This window comes from Solea senegalensis, unplaced genomic scaffold, assembly GCF_019176455.1.
Source record: "Solea senegalensis isolate Sse05_10M unplaced genomic scaffold, IFAPA_SoseM_1 scf7180000016449, whole genome shotgun sequence".
In the NCBI taxonomy this organism is placed as follows: Eukaryota; Metazoa; Chordata; class Actinopteri; order Pleuronectiformes; family Soleidae; genus Solea; species Solea senegalensis.
Genome location: NW_025321800.1, coordinates 1 through 15,000, shown reverse-complemented (window position 1 = coordinate 15,000; position 15,000 = coordinate 1). Strand labels below are relative to the sequence as shown.

General features: G+C 41.0%; 1 protein-coding gene across 1 annotated transcript in view; it reads right to left on the bottom strand.

Moving 5' to 3' along the window:
* Positions 1-14,898, bottom strand: part of LOC122763081 (anthrax toxin receptor 2-like) — a gene marked incomplete at its 5' end in the record, with an annotated part of 31,553 nt that extends 16,655 nt beyond the window's left edge. Inside the window, 8 exon segments of the mRNA XM_044018191.1 lie at positions 7,452-7,538; positions 7,686-7,733; positions 7,735-7,765; positions 10,569-10,638; positions 11,679-11,774; positions 12,097-12,157; positions 14,308-14,388; positions 14,809-14,898. Coding sequence (XP_043874126.1) covers positions 7,452-7,538; positions 7,686-7,733; positions 7,735-7,765; positions 10,569-10,638; positions 11,679-11,774; positions 12,097-12,157; positions 14,308-14,388; positions 14,809-14,898 — 564 coding nt within the window.
* Positions 14,899-15,000: the final 102 nt, after the last annotated feature.

Below are 15,000 nucleotides of genomic sequence, written 5' to 3'. Positions count from 1 at the left end.
TTCCTCAAACATGTCTACATTTAAATAAAAAAACCTTCCTTCATATGAAACAGGAAGTTTGTTAGCAACAGATCAACGACTGAATATTACCACAGGAGATGATGATGATGATGATGGTTATCATTATATGATTATAATGATCATTAATAATGATCATTATTAGCATTATATTATGATATATATACATATATATATATATGATATATTATGATGATTATAATTCTTACTGCACGTCATGTAACACGTCTTATGAAAATAAAGTGTTGATGTTAGAATGAGGACAAACACTGAGGGCGCCACACGGTGGCTCAGTGGAGGGTCAACAGTTAGACAGTTCAGACCCTGGTTTGACACCAGGCTGTTTTTTTTTTGTTTTTTTTAAATTATCTTTTTATTTAGAAAGGCAGATTTACATCTCATACAATAAATACAACCTTAGTCATTCAAGGTCATAGGAAAGGATGGATTTGTCCACAGACCACTTCTGATCTAGTGGAGAACAATAACAGAACGAGCGCAAACAAGACATCACATAAGAAAGAGGGCACGAGTTCAGTCAAAGGAAATCACATCACATACTCAGTCCATTTGGACCACATTGAGGGAGAACATGAATCCATAATCCATAATCCATAACATGAATCCATAGACAATTCCAATCCATTCATCAATGGTGGGTGGTTCAGTAGAGTCAGCAGTATTTTGTCTCCTTGCCCAAATGTTTCACAGTTTCACATTGAAACGGAATGTTTACATTAAACACATGTTTCATATGTTTGTGAAAGATGATCCCAGTGAGGTCTTATTGCCATATGAACGTGGTTTGGCTCCATTCCACCCACAAAGTCTCCAACAAGCGTCCCCGTTGCCCTGATGTCTTTTCTGAAGAGGTGAAAGGTTTGAGCCGGTCGAGAATCATTGTTGGTTTCTCCCAGCTCTCCTGTGTGATCATTACCTTTCCTTCTTTTCTGTTCTTTATTGTGTATTCTCTTGTTTAGATAGTTGTATGGCATTATAGAACTTGGAGATCATGTTGTTGCCTGATGATAAAAATACCTCCATCAGCCCTGACTCACCTTTTCCTAACAGCTCTTAACAGATTTTTGTTAAAATAGCCTCTCACTTGTCCATGATCCTTCTGTAGGTCTTCAAAACTCTGAAATGTCCCTTTGTGGACAAATGAGTAATAGGTAGTTACACCAACCACCTCATTGTTGAATTCTGGCCTTTTTCCCTTGCCATAAATACCTCACTATCATTTTATCCCATTCTAAGAAGTGCTTAGATGGTATTTCGACTGGCAAACACTGAAAAAGGTACAGCATGCGTGGAAGAATATTCATCTGGGAGCTTCAACTGAAAAGGGGAATAACATTCCATCTATGGATCAGACTTTATTTTGGAATTTAATGGGCTGTAATTGATATCATACAATCTCGAGACGTTTTGAGGTAGTGAGAACCCCAAATGGTCAAATGATTTTGCCCCCCTGAAGTCATTGTTACCCCCTTTATATCTGATCTCTGCCTGATCCACGGGTTTTATAAACACGGCAAAGAGGACACCCATGTCTTGTTCCTCTTTCCAGAATGAATGAATGAATGAACGGGTTAGATCTCCACTGATTTGAATTCTAGCTGTTGGTTTGTTGTATAGTGCTGTAAATGTGTCAGTTATAGTTGTATGGAAGCCACACTTTTAAAGTACTTTATATAAAAATGACCACCTCACTGAATCGAATGCTTTCTCTGCATGTAAACTCCAGTCTGACGTTGTCTTGGGTCAAAGCCAGTCTGGTCCTCATGTATTAATACTGGTAATATGAGTTCCCGTCTTTTAGACAATATGGATGTGAATAGTTTCTAATCATTATTCAGAAGACTTACAGGACGATAATTCCCACATTTCTCAGGTATGACTCCTCAGACAAAGACTCAGGAAGACAAAGACAAAGGAGTCTAAACCGGAGTCAAGACTCAGGAAGACAAAGACAAAGGAGTCTAAACCGGAGTCAAGACTCAGGAAGACAAAGACAAAGGAGTCTAAACCGGAGTCTAACAAGGCTAAGTACCCGTCTGCAAGTGTTTTTCTACATTTTACATATGTACCTTTTTTCCATTCCTGTTCATGTCTCTTCTCATAGATATTACAAACCTCACAATCACTCACAGCATCACCGTAACCTTTCCTCACTTATATATCCCACCCGCTCCACACACATCCAACACCTTGTTGCAGGGGGCCTGTGGAACTGCCAGTCAGCTACCCGCAAGACTGAGTTCATCTCTGGCTTTGCTACTGAGCAATGTCTGGACTTCCTTGCTCTCACAGAGACTTGGATAACACCCTCCAACACAGCCACCCCTGCGGCTCTCTCCTCTGCCCACTCCTTCTCCCACACACCCAGATCCACTGGAAGAGGTGGCGGGACAGGTCTGCTTATCAACCCCAACTGGACTTTCACTCTTTTCCCACTGCCTCACTTCTCTTCACAGTCGTTTGAATTTCATGCTGTAACTATAACTCACCCAGTCAAGCTAATCATTGTTGTCATCTACCGTCCACCAGGCCCATTGGGACACTTCTTGGAGGAACTAGATGTCCTCCTCTCAAACATCCCTGAAAATGGTCCTCCACTTGTTCTTCTTGGTGACTTCAACATCCAGTCAGAGAAGTCATCTGATCTACTTCTTCTACTTTCATCTCTTTCTCTCTCACTTGCTCCTTCTCCACCAACTCACAGAGCTGGCAACCACCTTGACCTCATCTTCACCAGAAACTGCTCCACCTCCGACCTCAAGGTAACCCCACTTCATGTCTCTGATCATTTCTTCATTTCCTACTCTCTCCCAATCTGATGATCTCATCTCATCGGATATTGCATTTGTCCGTCGCAACATTCGCTCTCTCTCTCCCTCCTCTCTCTCCTCAACTGTTCTATCAGCACTTCCTTCAGCTGACTCCTTCTCCCTCATGCATCCCAACTCTGCCACAGACACCTTCCTCTCTACTCTGTCCTCCTCTCTTGACTCTCTCTGTCCTCTTACTTCCCGGCGGGTTCGTAAGTCCTCCCCAGCCCCGTGGTTGTCGGACTCAGTGTGTGCTGAGAGAGCCACGATACGGGCAGCAGAAAGAAAATGGAGGAAATCAAAACACCCTGATGACCTGCTTTCCTATCACTCTCTTCTCTCCACCTTCACTGCCTCTATCTCTGCAGCCAAACAATCTTTCTATCAGACTAAAATTCAATCCTCATTCTCTAACCCCAAAAAACTTTTCTCTATCTTCTCTAACCTCCTTGATCCCCCCACCCCCCCTCCTCCTTCCTCCCTTCTACCAATTCACTTTGTCAACTACTTCACAAAAAAGGTAGATGACATTCGCTCTTCTTTCTCAACCCCACCTCCTGTTCTCACCACTCTACCAACCACACATTCAGCTCCTTCTCTATCCTCTTTCTCCCCTCTATCTCAGGATCAAGTTCTTTCCCTAATAACCTCTGGATTGACCCAGAGGTTATTATTCTGACCCGTCTGAAGTAAATAACTACAGACCTGTGAAACTCAATCCGGACAAGACTGAGTTTCTTTTTCTCCCACCACAGACCTGACCATCACCCTCCACAACTCTGTGGTAACTCCTTCTCATACTGAAGGAACCTGGGTGTGACACTTGACGACCATCTCTCCCTCACTGCCAACATTGCTACAACAGCTGGATCTTGCAGATACATGTTGCACAACATCAGAAGGATACGGCCTCTTCTAACCCAGAAGGCGGCACAGGTTCTTCAAGACTCTAGTGCTTGCGTTCCATGCTACAAACGGATCCGGTCCAGCCTACATCCAGGACATGATCAAAACCTACACCCCAGCCCGCCCACTCCGCTCTGCATCGGCAAACCGGCTCGCTGCCCCCTCACTGAGAGGATCGCAGAGGCACTCGCAGAACTCCAGACTGTTCACTGTCCTCGCTCTCAAATGGTGGAACGAGCTCCCCATCAACATCCGGACAGCTGAAAGCCTCCACATCTTCCGCCGCCGACTAAAAACACATTTCCTCCGACTCTCTACCTCGATTAAGACGACAACAAAAAAAAAACTTGTACATCGCACTTCTGACTAGCACTTCATAGTTTGATCTACTTGAAGCTCTTACTTACTTCTAGCTCTTATTTGTACCTAAATGTTTAAATGCACTTTTGTACGTCGCTTTGGATAAAAGCATCTGCTAAATGACATGTAATGTAATGTAATGACTGAAATCATTGCCTCCTTCCATGATGTTTTTGTTTTCCAACGTTTTTAATAATGTTGGAAGGAGTTGATTTTGCATGTTTTCTACCATTCAGTGGGAAAAGCATCTGTCCCTGGAGACTTCCCCCTGTTCATTCTCCTGATTGCTAATCTCCTTTAAGCCTGAAAAAGTAGACATGGTGAGGGTGCGAGTAATGTGAACAGTCCACAATCCCAGTGTTTAATCTTCTGCTATTGGCGTTTGCGTCCGATTTCCCATTTGATGAGTCAACTTTCAGATTTAATGGGATGTTAAAATCTCTTTTTGATGTCATTAGATCAACTATATGTTTTCAAAGGAACACGTTAAGGAGACTTATCACTATTCCTTCTATTTGACCTGTAACATAACAGATCTGCCTTTGTTATCTTTAGCTTCTGATATGTGTTGCTAGTTTACGGCACTGGATATCAGAGTGGCCTCTCCTCTCCGCTTCACATGTTTAAATCCTGATTCATTCAGAGTCAGTGAGGTGTGACGCCTGTAAAAAAAAGCCACTTGAATGTTAACTTTCTCTAATTTTGATAAGATCGAACCTCTCTTAACTGGATTGAGTCCATTCATATTAAACGATCATACCCATTCAAAAACCTGGTGTACTTCCCCCTCCCCGCAAGAACCGGCAGGGAACCAACAACTAACATATGTCATGTGTTCCCTTTCCACTTGGCCACGGGCTGCCCCAAACATCCAACTGAACACAATTTGTCCGCGTGACTCCATATACAAGGTTCTGTCAACCTGACCCTGCTGAAGAGGTCGTGACCTGCGACAGTCGCATACAGGAAAAAAAAAGAGGCGAGAAAACGAAAAACAAAAAATCCAAAGGCCCAGAACCAACCAGTCTATTCGATAGTGGATCTCCACTAATTCCAGCCATAGAACAATTGACTCCGCTGTCCTCGAGCTGTGGGTTAAATCCTTCAGGACCCGGAGGGGGCCGGTGATGGTCTCCTGAAGGCTCGAAGCTTCTCCTCGTAGCTAGAATCCCGGTTGTGACCTTCACCGCTCGTCTGTCCATCCTCTTCCAGGACGCCGCTGAACGTCTCTGGGGGTCTGGTGGTTGTCACGGTGTAGCCTCTTCTCAGCAGGTCCTCTGATGCCTCCTCTACAGTATTGTAGGTTCTGGTTCGGTCGTCGTGTCTCACGTGCAGCCTGGCAGGGAAGAGGTTCTGGAACTGAACTTTGTTTTCCTTCAACAATTTGTGGATCTCTGTATATTCTCTCCGTTTTGTAAGTATTAGAGGTGGATAGTGGTGATCCAGGTTTATGTGGTTTTCTTGCCAGGTGAAGCCCTCCTTCTGCCATGATTTGATGAGTAATGTCTCTTTGGTTTTAAAAGTTAAAAACCTAATTATGATGGAGCGTGGCGGATGCGGTCCCACCGGCCGGTGAGTCCTTTCAGTCTGCAGCTCGGACGTGTCTTCAGTTAGTTCCAGACCCTCACGGAGGAAATTTTCCACAAATGAGACCATCGTTGTTGATTCTCTCTCGGAACCCTCCGGCACCCCATAAATCCTTATGTTCTCACGTCTGGAGCAACTTTCCAGATCCAGTAGCTTTAGCATAGCCGCGATGACTTCCTCTGTATTTTGTATCGTCCAGTCTGGTCTTCACCTTCCCAATTTCTGCTTTTGTCTCCAATTGTTTTTTATTTTCTTGGCGTAAGCCTCTTAGTTGTCGCAGAATTAGAATCATGTGGGCCATTTCTCCGCACTGCACCGCGTTATTTGCTAGCTTAAGCGTGTTGGCCGCTAATGTTGCTGTCCTGTCTTCAGAGGACGTTTATTGCTCAAAGTGGAGTTCAGGATTTTATTCCGTCTTCTATGGTTCTATGGATTTCTATGGTTTGTACGCGGGAATTTCTCTAATCACTCTTGGAGATTTGTTGTTTGAATGTTTGAAGTGCAATACAAATAAAATCTATTATTACTATTAATATCATTATGATCATTCATTATTATTATTATGATTCATTATTATTATTATTTCTACTACTACTAGTATTATTATTACTATTATTATTGTTACTATTATTGTTACTATTATTATTACTATTATTATTATTATTACTATTATTATTGTTACTATTATTATTATTACTATTACTATATTACTATTATTATTGTTACTATTATTATTATTATTACTATTATTATTGTTACTATTATTATTATTATTGTCGTTACTATCATTATTATTATTATTGTTACTATTATTATTATTACTATTATTATTGTCACTATTATTATTATTGTTGTTACTCTTATTATTATTATTATTATCATTATTGTTACTATTATTATTATTGTTGTTGTTACTCTTATTATTATTATTGTTGTTACTATTATTATTATTATTATTGTTGTATTGTTGTTATTATTATTATTATTATCATTACTACATTATTATTGTTGTTGTTACTTATTATTATTATTATTGTTGTTGTTACTCTTATTATTATTATTATTGTTGTTGTTACTATTATTATTATTATTGTTACCTTTTATTATTATTATACTATTATCATTATTATTATTATTATGTTGTTACTTATTATTATTGTTGTTGTTACCTTATTATTATTATTGTTGTTACTATTATTATTATTATTGTTACTCTTATTATTATTATTATTATTATTGTTGTTGTTACTATTATTATTATTATTATTATTGTTGTTACTATTATTATTATTATTGTTACCTTATTATTATTATTATTATTATTGTTTTGTTACCTATTATTATTATTAATTGGTTATTATTATTATTATTGTTGTTGTTACTATTATTGTTATTATTGTTACTCTTATTATTATTATCATTACTTTATTATTATTATTATTGTTGTTGTTACTATTATTATTATTGTTGTTGTTACTCTTATTATTATTGTTTTATTATTATTATTATTATTATTGTTGTTATCATTATTATTATTATTATTGTTGTTACTACTATTATTATTATTACTATTATTGTTATTACTCTGGCTCAATCAGGAGCTCTGTCACTATGCAGACATCAAGTCCTTTTAATTATGATCATATTTATGTTTATGTATCGCTTTTAAGAAAATAAAAGTCGTCCTGTCTTTAATGCTGTCACAGTCTCTACCATCATCATCATCGCTATCATCATCGCCATCATCACTCACCTGCAGCACAGAGGCCAGAACCACCACATGAGAAGAGGAGGAGGAAGAGAACCAGGAAGCGCGGCAATGACTAGACCATCAGACTGAAGAACACACAACACACTCATCAATACACTGATCGACACAATGATCAATACACTGATTGATCATCACACTGATTGACACACTCATCAATATATCCGACACACCTGATCACACTGATCAATAGAGAGTATGAGAGGTGAACTCACACAGGTGGATGCAGAGATGGTGAAGGCAGAGGAGATAAACGCTTTTCCCATTGTTGAGGCTGATGAGAACGCCCATGGATCAAGACATTTTCAATCAATCAATCAATCAATCAATCACCACCTTTTTATTTAAAATAAAAATATCATTACTTTATTTAGCATTTTTTACTTTTAAAACATTTAGAGATTTTCTGTGTGTGTGTGTATTTTGAGCCTGGTGTCACCGCTGGCTCTGATTCTGTGGTTCACAACAGATAAGCAAACACATCCTCTGTCCACAACTGAAACAGAACCAGAACCAGAACCAGATGAAGTCGTTCTTGTTCCTTTGTTGTTGTTTTTATTCTCACACATTGATTTGAATTCTCATGAACTTTTAAAATAATTTTATGAAATCATAAAACTTTCTCGACAAGAACAAAGATGTTTTTAAATAAAGTTTTTGATTCAAACACATTCAGAAAGGAATGTAAATCAATCATTTAAAGGAACAACTTTCACTCAGTCACTGACAGAGACAGTGATGAGCTGCTGAGTGCTTCATGCTTCACCAGCTCAGAACCAGACCTGGTCCCAGTGCATTAGAGTCCCGATGTGACACTGAGTTTCTGATGAAGGTCCATTAGCGCACGCCGTCACCACGGAGACCGTAATGGATTTTAAAAGTTCAAGACATCACTTCAAGGCTACACAAGTGACGTAATGAATAATTCACTGCTGAGCATATGTGAAGATTGACACACACACACACCTCCGGTGTGTGTGTGCTTCAGACACACATTAATGTTTGAAGTGAGTTTTTACTTTATTTGAAAGGCAGAGAACAGGAAACAGCTGTATGTCATTAAAACATCATTTGATTAATTTCATCACAAACTGAACGTTTAAAGTCGTTTATTAACCAATAAATAACTTAAGAACACAGAAAGTGTTTGTGATTCATGTCTGTGACGCTTCCACCAGAGACAGACAGGTGGGACAGACACTGACAGACAGGTGGACAGACACTGAGAAAGACTCAGTCTGTACCTGCTCTGCATCACAGGTGTGGCGCCTCTGTCCTCAAACACCAGCAGAACTTAACCCCCACGGGCACGGGCCTAGGGAGGAGGCGGGCCCGGGAGGGGAGGAGGGGTCTGGGGAGGGCTTGCAGCAGTGTTTGAGCCTGATGTCCATCTGTCAGCACAGATGATGTCCACCCAGAGTCCTGAGTCTGGTGGACACCATACAGCATCTGGAACATGTTCCTCAGAATGTCACATGTGTGGGAGGTCACAACAGGAAGTGCCGGGAGGCGTCCCAGGAGAAGAAGAGGAAGCTGCACGCTGAAACAGTGATTCTCTTCATGGATGAGTGAATGAGTGAATGTTGGAGCAGGATGGAGAGGACAGAGGTCAGCACGGACATACTACCCTCACAGATGGTTGCATCCTCGCTGTAATTATTCAAGGAACACAGGAAACACGGGGACAGGGAACACGGAACATCGAACATGGGAACGGGAACATGGAACTCAGGAACACAGGAACACGGAACGGGGAACACAGAAACACAGGAACACGGAACGCGGAACTCAGGAACACGGAACGAACGGGGAACATAGGAACGCAGGAACACGGAACATGGGAACAGAACAATGAACACGGGAACACGGGAACATGAGGAACGGGAACAGGAACACGGAACGCGGAACGCAGGAACACGAGGGAACGCTGGAACGCAGGAACGCAGGGAACACGGGAACACGAACACGGACACGGAACACAGGAACGGGGCGGAACAGGAACGCAGGGAATGGTGTGACGAACACAGGGAACACGGCGTCGCAGGAATGCAGGAACACAAAACACGGAACGAGCAAACACAGGAACACAGAAACACAGGACACAACGGGAACACTGAACGCAGGAACACGGAACACAGGAACACGGAACGGGACGGGGACACGGGAACGGGAACACAGGAATGGGAACACAGGAACAGAGACGAGGGAACAGGCACAGAACGAGAAAACACAGGAAAACAGGAAACATGGGAACACAGGAACACGAAACATGGGGAACACAGAAACACGAGGAACAGAGAAACACATGAACATGAGAACACGGGAACGAGAGGAACTCAGGAACATATGAATTGGTGGAACACAGGAACGGAACACAGTACACACTGGCTAAGCTTCCACTCTGACCTCTGACATAGGAGAAAATCAGTGAACAGGAAACAAAGAGACGTTTATTTAATATAATTTGAAATGATAATAAAGATGAGAGTTCACAGGTAAACATTTCCACTCAGATTTAAAGTGACAGATAATCTGATAATCTGACGTGAACTCATCATCATATGAAACATAATCTGCTCCAGAGCTGAAACACCTGTCCATGATAATCTGACATTTCTGACGGGATTAAATCTGTTGTTTTTTCTGTTTGAAGTCTGGGATTAAAAATAAATAAACAAAGAGACGTTGAAGTGATTCCAGGACATCATGTGACACAGATCCTCACGTCGTCTCCACGTCTGTCCTGCGTCGTCCTCCTTTACGAACATCAACCCGCGCAGGGCGTGACCAGCAGGAGGCGTCGTCACCTCAATATCAACTACACTTGTTTCAGCACAGAAGCACTTTCAAGCATTTTCAAGGACTTTCAAGGACCCAGGTCCGTTTACAGTGATTTTCAAAAACTTTAAAAGGTTATTTTACATTAATGTTTTTATTATTTATGTTTTATTTTCTGTGAATGACATGATAAATATTTTATATCATTTGATCAAAACACGCAAATCTCAACTTTGTTTTAATTTCAGTATTTTTATAATTTACCAAACGTTTTGCGTGTGTGTGTGCGTGCGTGCGTGTGTGTGTGTGTGTGTACTCACTGTCCCTCCTCATACAGTCTTGGAGCAGGACACAGCAGATAATCACTGCGAACCACACTGGGTTTATTATCTGTAAACAACAACATCATTTATTAAAACACTGACACTGGTGCAGACTCACTCAGGTGACATGTTTACATGTTTACATGTTTACCTTTGATCACCACTGACATGCAGCACACCCACAGAAAGCTCAGAAAAACATTCTTATGTTCACCAAACACAGACGAGCGCCAGCTGTAAACATTGTAAAGCAGCATGTGCTCGACAGCAGAGACACCACTGATTCAGCAGAGACTCCACTGATTCAGCAGAGACTCCACAGAGTCAGCAGATACTCCACTGACTCAGCAGAGACTCCACTGACTCAGCAGAGACTCCACTGACTCAGAAGAGACACCACTGATTCAGCAGAGACTCCACTGACTCAGCAGAGACTCCACTGACTCAGCAGATACTCCACAGAGTCAGCAGAGACTCCACTGACTCAGCAGAGACTCCACTGACTCAGCAGATACTCCACAGAGTCAGCAGAGACTCCACAGAGTCAGAGACGTGCTAAGTGGTGCATTCAGAGAGCGGAGCCTGATTCTATTGGCTTAGAGGATTAAAACGAGCTGTCAATCACCCAGATTGCTGGAGCTATGGTCCTGAACATTGTTTCTGACGCTCCAGAGAAAAATGCCCGAAATATTATAAATATTATTATAATATAATATTGATTTTTGAATAATTGTTTTTAATTGAAAACAAGTTTTTATGAGACCAATAGTGATATGTAAATAAAATGAAATGGGTTCAATCCCTTTGTACCCATAGTAATCTTAAATGGCACAGCTAATGTCCACATGTTGTCACATGACTTCCATGAGTTTTAAGCTCCTAGTGCACATTTTTAAAGGTGATATTTAGTTGATTGATGGTGGGTCCCATGTGCATTTACTCTGGCACAGTGGCATCTACAGTGAAACTTATCTCACAAGTCTTATCTTTATTTTGAGACCAAGATCATTCACAGAGATAGATTGTATTTGGTTTGGGCATGTCGTTTTCAAACAGGGACCCCTGTGTGTGTGTGTGTGTGTGTGTGTGTGTGTGTGTGAGACTCACTGATGGTCTGTTGGTCGATGATGAAACTACACATCACTCCTTCACTGCTCCGTCCCTGAGTGAATCCGTTTCCTCTGAGGACGATGTCGAAGGTTTCTGAGCAAATGTAACACACATTTTAAAAATAAATAAATATATATATATATATATATATATATATACATATACATATACATATATACATACAGTATACTGTATATATTGTATAATATAGCTCAATGAATGAACAACTAATGAACGGATTTTGGTTCATTACCAACTGTGTCTACTTTGACTTTAGTAGCTTTTTAAAACATGAAGGAAAATATTAACATTCCTGAAGAAGAAGGAGGAGGAGGAGCCAAAGATTCCACTGGAGTGAGAAAAGACACACACACACACACACACACACACACACACACACAGGTTCTGAACTCACCGTTCACACAGACAGTGGACGGTTCCACAGTCAGAATCTCTGTACACGAGCGCTTTAATATCTGCAGGAGACACACACACACACACACACACAGATTATCTGTCTCAGCAGCAGCAGCAGAATACATAAATAAACAGAGAGATGGTTATCATGTCTGTCAGGTTTAGAAAACAGCAGATCACGTGACAGACTGAGCGCTGATGGCAGCACAAACAGCAGCTGTGTCAGCCACAGCGGACACATTATGCACGACTACGTTACAAACCTGCGGGATCTGCATTAACATATAAAGAGGCCTGAGCAGAGCAGCGCTGTCACAGAGCGCCGTGTCAGCGAGCATCCACACACCACAAATATGCAAATGTCACTAAGACAGGAGGAAGAGGAGGAGGGGGGGGAGGAGCTTTGGCTGCTTCAACATCTAACTAGAAAATTCTGTGAAATCAACCTTTACAATTTAGACAGTGACTGACTCACAAGCCCCTCCCCCTTCCAAACACCTGTGCCTAACTGAAAAACAGAGAAAACGACGTGTTTTAAAGTCGTCGTTTTGTCAGAGCGGTTCATGACGGAGAGAAAATGTTTGGTGTGTGAGCGTCAGGAGGCTTTAAGCCACGCCCACATTCACATCTGTGACCAACGGCTGAGAACCGACAGAGAAACGACATTTTCAACATCACCCTCGTCTTCATTTTAAAAAACATGGGAGACAATGTTTGAGCAGAAACTGTAACCATAGCAACGTGTTTGTACACAAACTGTCTGTTTGTCACTAACGGTGCAATACACACTCAAAACATCTGAACACGCTGAAAAAAAATACAAAACGTAAACTGTAATATGTATCAAAACTTTGAACGTGCAACTTTAAAAACACGTAGAAAACAAACGAGTGACTTTAAAAACACAGAGAAAACAAACGCGTGACTTTAAAAACACATAGGAAACAAACGTGCAACTTTAAAACACAGAAAACAAGCGAGTGACTTTAAAAACATAGAAACAAGCGTGCAGCACTAAAAACACAGAGAAAACAAGCGGTGACTTTAAAAACACATAGAAACAAGCGTTGTGACTTTAAAACACATAAGAAACAAGGTGCAACTGCAAAAACACATAGACAACAAACGTGTGGCAAAACACATAGAAACAAGCAGTAACTTAAAAACACATAAACAAGCGTGTGACTTTAAAACACACATAGAAACAAGCAGCGTGACTTTAAAACACATAGAAAACAAGCGTGTGACTTTAAAAACACATAGAAAACAAATGGCGTGACTTTAAAAACACATAAGAAACAAGCCCAGCGTGACTTTAAAACACATAGAAACAAGCGTGTGACTTTAAAACATAGAAAACAATGGCGTACTTTAAAACACATAGAAACAAGCAGCGTGAGCTTTAAAACACATAGAAAACAAGCGTGTGACTTTAAAACATGAAAACAAAGCGGTGACTTTGAAACACATAGAAAACAAGCGGCATTGACTTCACTTACATGAAAACAAAGCAGCGTGACTTTAAAAACATAGAAACAATAGCGTGACTTTAAAAACACATAGAAACAAGCGTGTGACTTTAAAACACATAGAAACAAGCGTGACTTTAAAACCCATAGAAAACAAGCGTGCAACTTTAAAAACACAGAGAAAACAAACGAGTGACTTTAAAAACACATAGAAAACAAACGTGTGACTTTAAAAACACATAGAAAACAAACGCGTGACTTTAAAAACACATAGAAAACAAACGCGTGACTTTAAAAAGGTGATAATCTGACTGTATCTGACTGCGGTCAGTGACGCCTTCACAGGCTCGTGGAAATTTCAGGATTATAGAAGTGAAATAATCCTGAACTTCTTCTTCCACTTTTTCTTCACATAGAAAAATGTTTAAAATAAACCAAAAAGAACCTTTTTGATGCAACATTTCCCACTTCCTCCTGTGTGTGTGTGTGTGTGTGTGTGTGTTTTGTAATGTTGTCGTTACATCATCACTTGACAGAAACAGTTACACCCTTTGGCTCTGTGTGTGTGTGTGTGTGAGTGAGTGAGTGAGTGAGTGAGACAGAGACAGAGACAGAGACAGGGACAGGGACAGGCGGAGACGGAGACAGGGACGGGGACAGAGACAGGGATGGGGACGGAGACAGAGACAGGGGCAGGAACAGAGACAGGGACGGGGACGGGGACAGAGCAGTGAACTCACAGAATTGACGATGCCTTTGAGGGCGTGGAAACCGTCTTTGACAGGAAACACTTGGTCCTTGGTGTCTGCGATTTCTGCCAGCTGTGAAAGAGAGAAGAAGAGGAGAAGTGAGGACGGGGACGATTGGACGTAGGGAGGATGAAAGGACCGCTCCTCTGGTCCTCAGCAGACGGAGCAGATGGCAAACACTACACAAAAAAAAACACTAAACACTGAAAAACATTTCATTTGTTTGTGACATCACAACCAGTTACCATGGCTACCATGGAGACGGGACGCCATGATGGATGAGATGACAGATATTTGAATGTCTTCGCGTGACAACAGTGTCTCATCACGCCTGCAGGGTGGCACCATCACAGCCGTGAATACAAATACATTTAAATTTAAGTTCTAATTTGAATCATTTTATAATCTCAATAATCCATATATAATAATAAATATATAATATAATCCCCAATAAAAACTGACTTTATCCACTTTAACAAAACATTTTCTCACCTGCTGCTCGTCAAAGTCTTTGATTCCCACGCAGTAAACTCGAGCGCCGTATCGCCGCGCTTCGTCCGCCTGACGCACGTTTGAGAGGAGGAGGACGAGACGTGAGTGACAGTCAGAAGAAGAAGAAGATGATGACGGTGTTGTCATGTGAGGGACAGTCAGAAGAAGAAGAAGATGATGACGGTGTTGTCA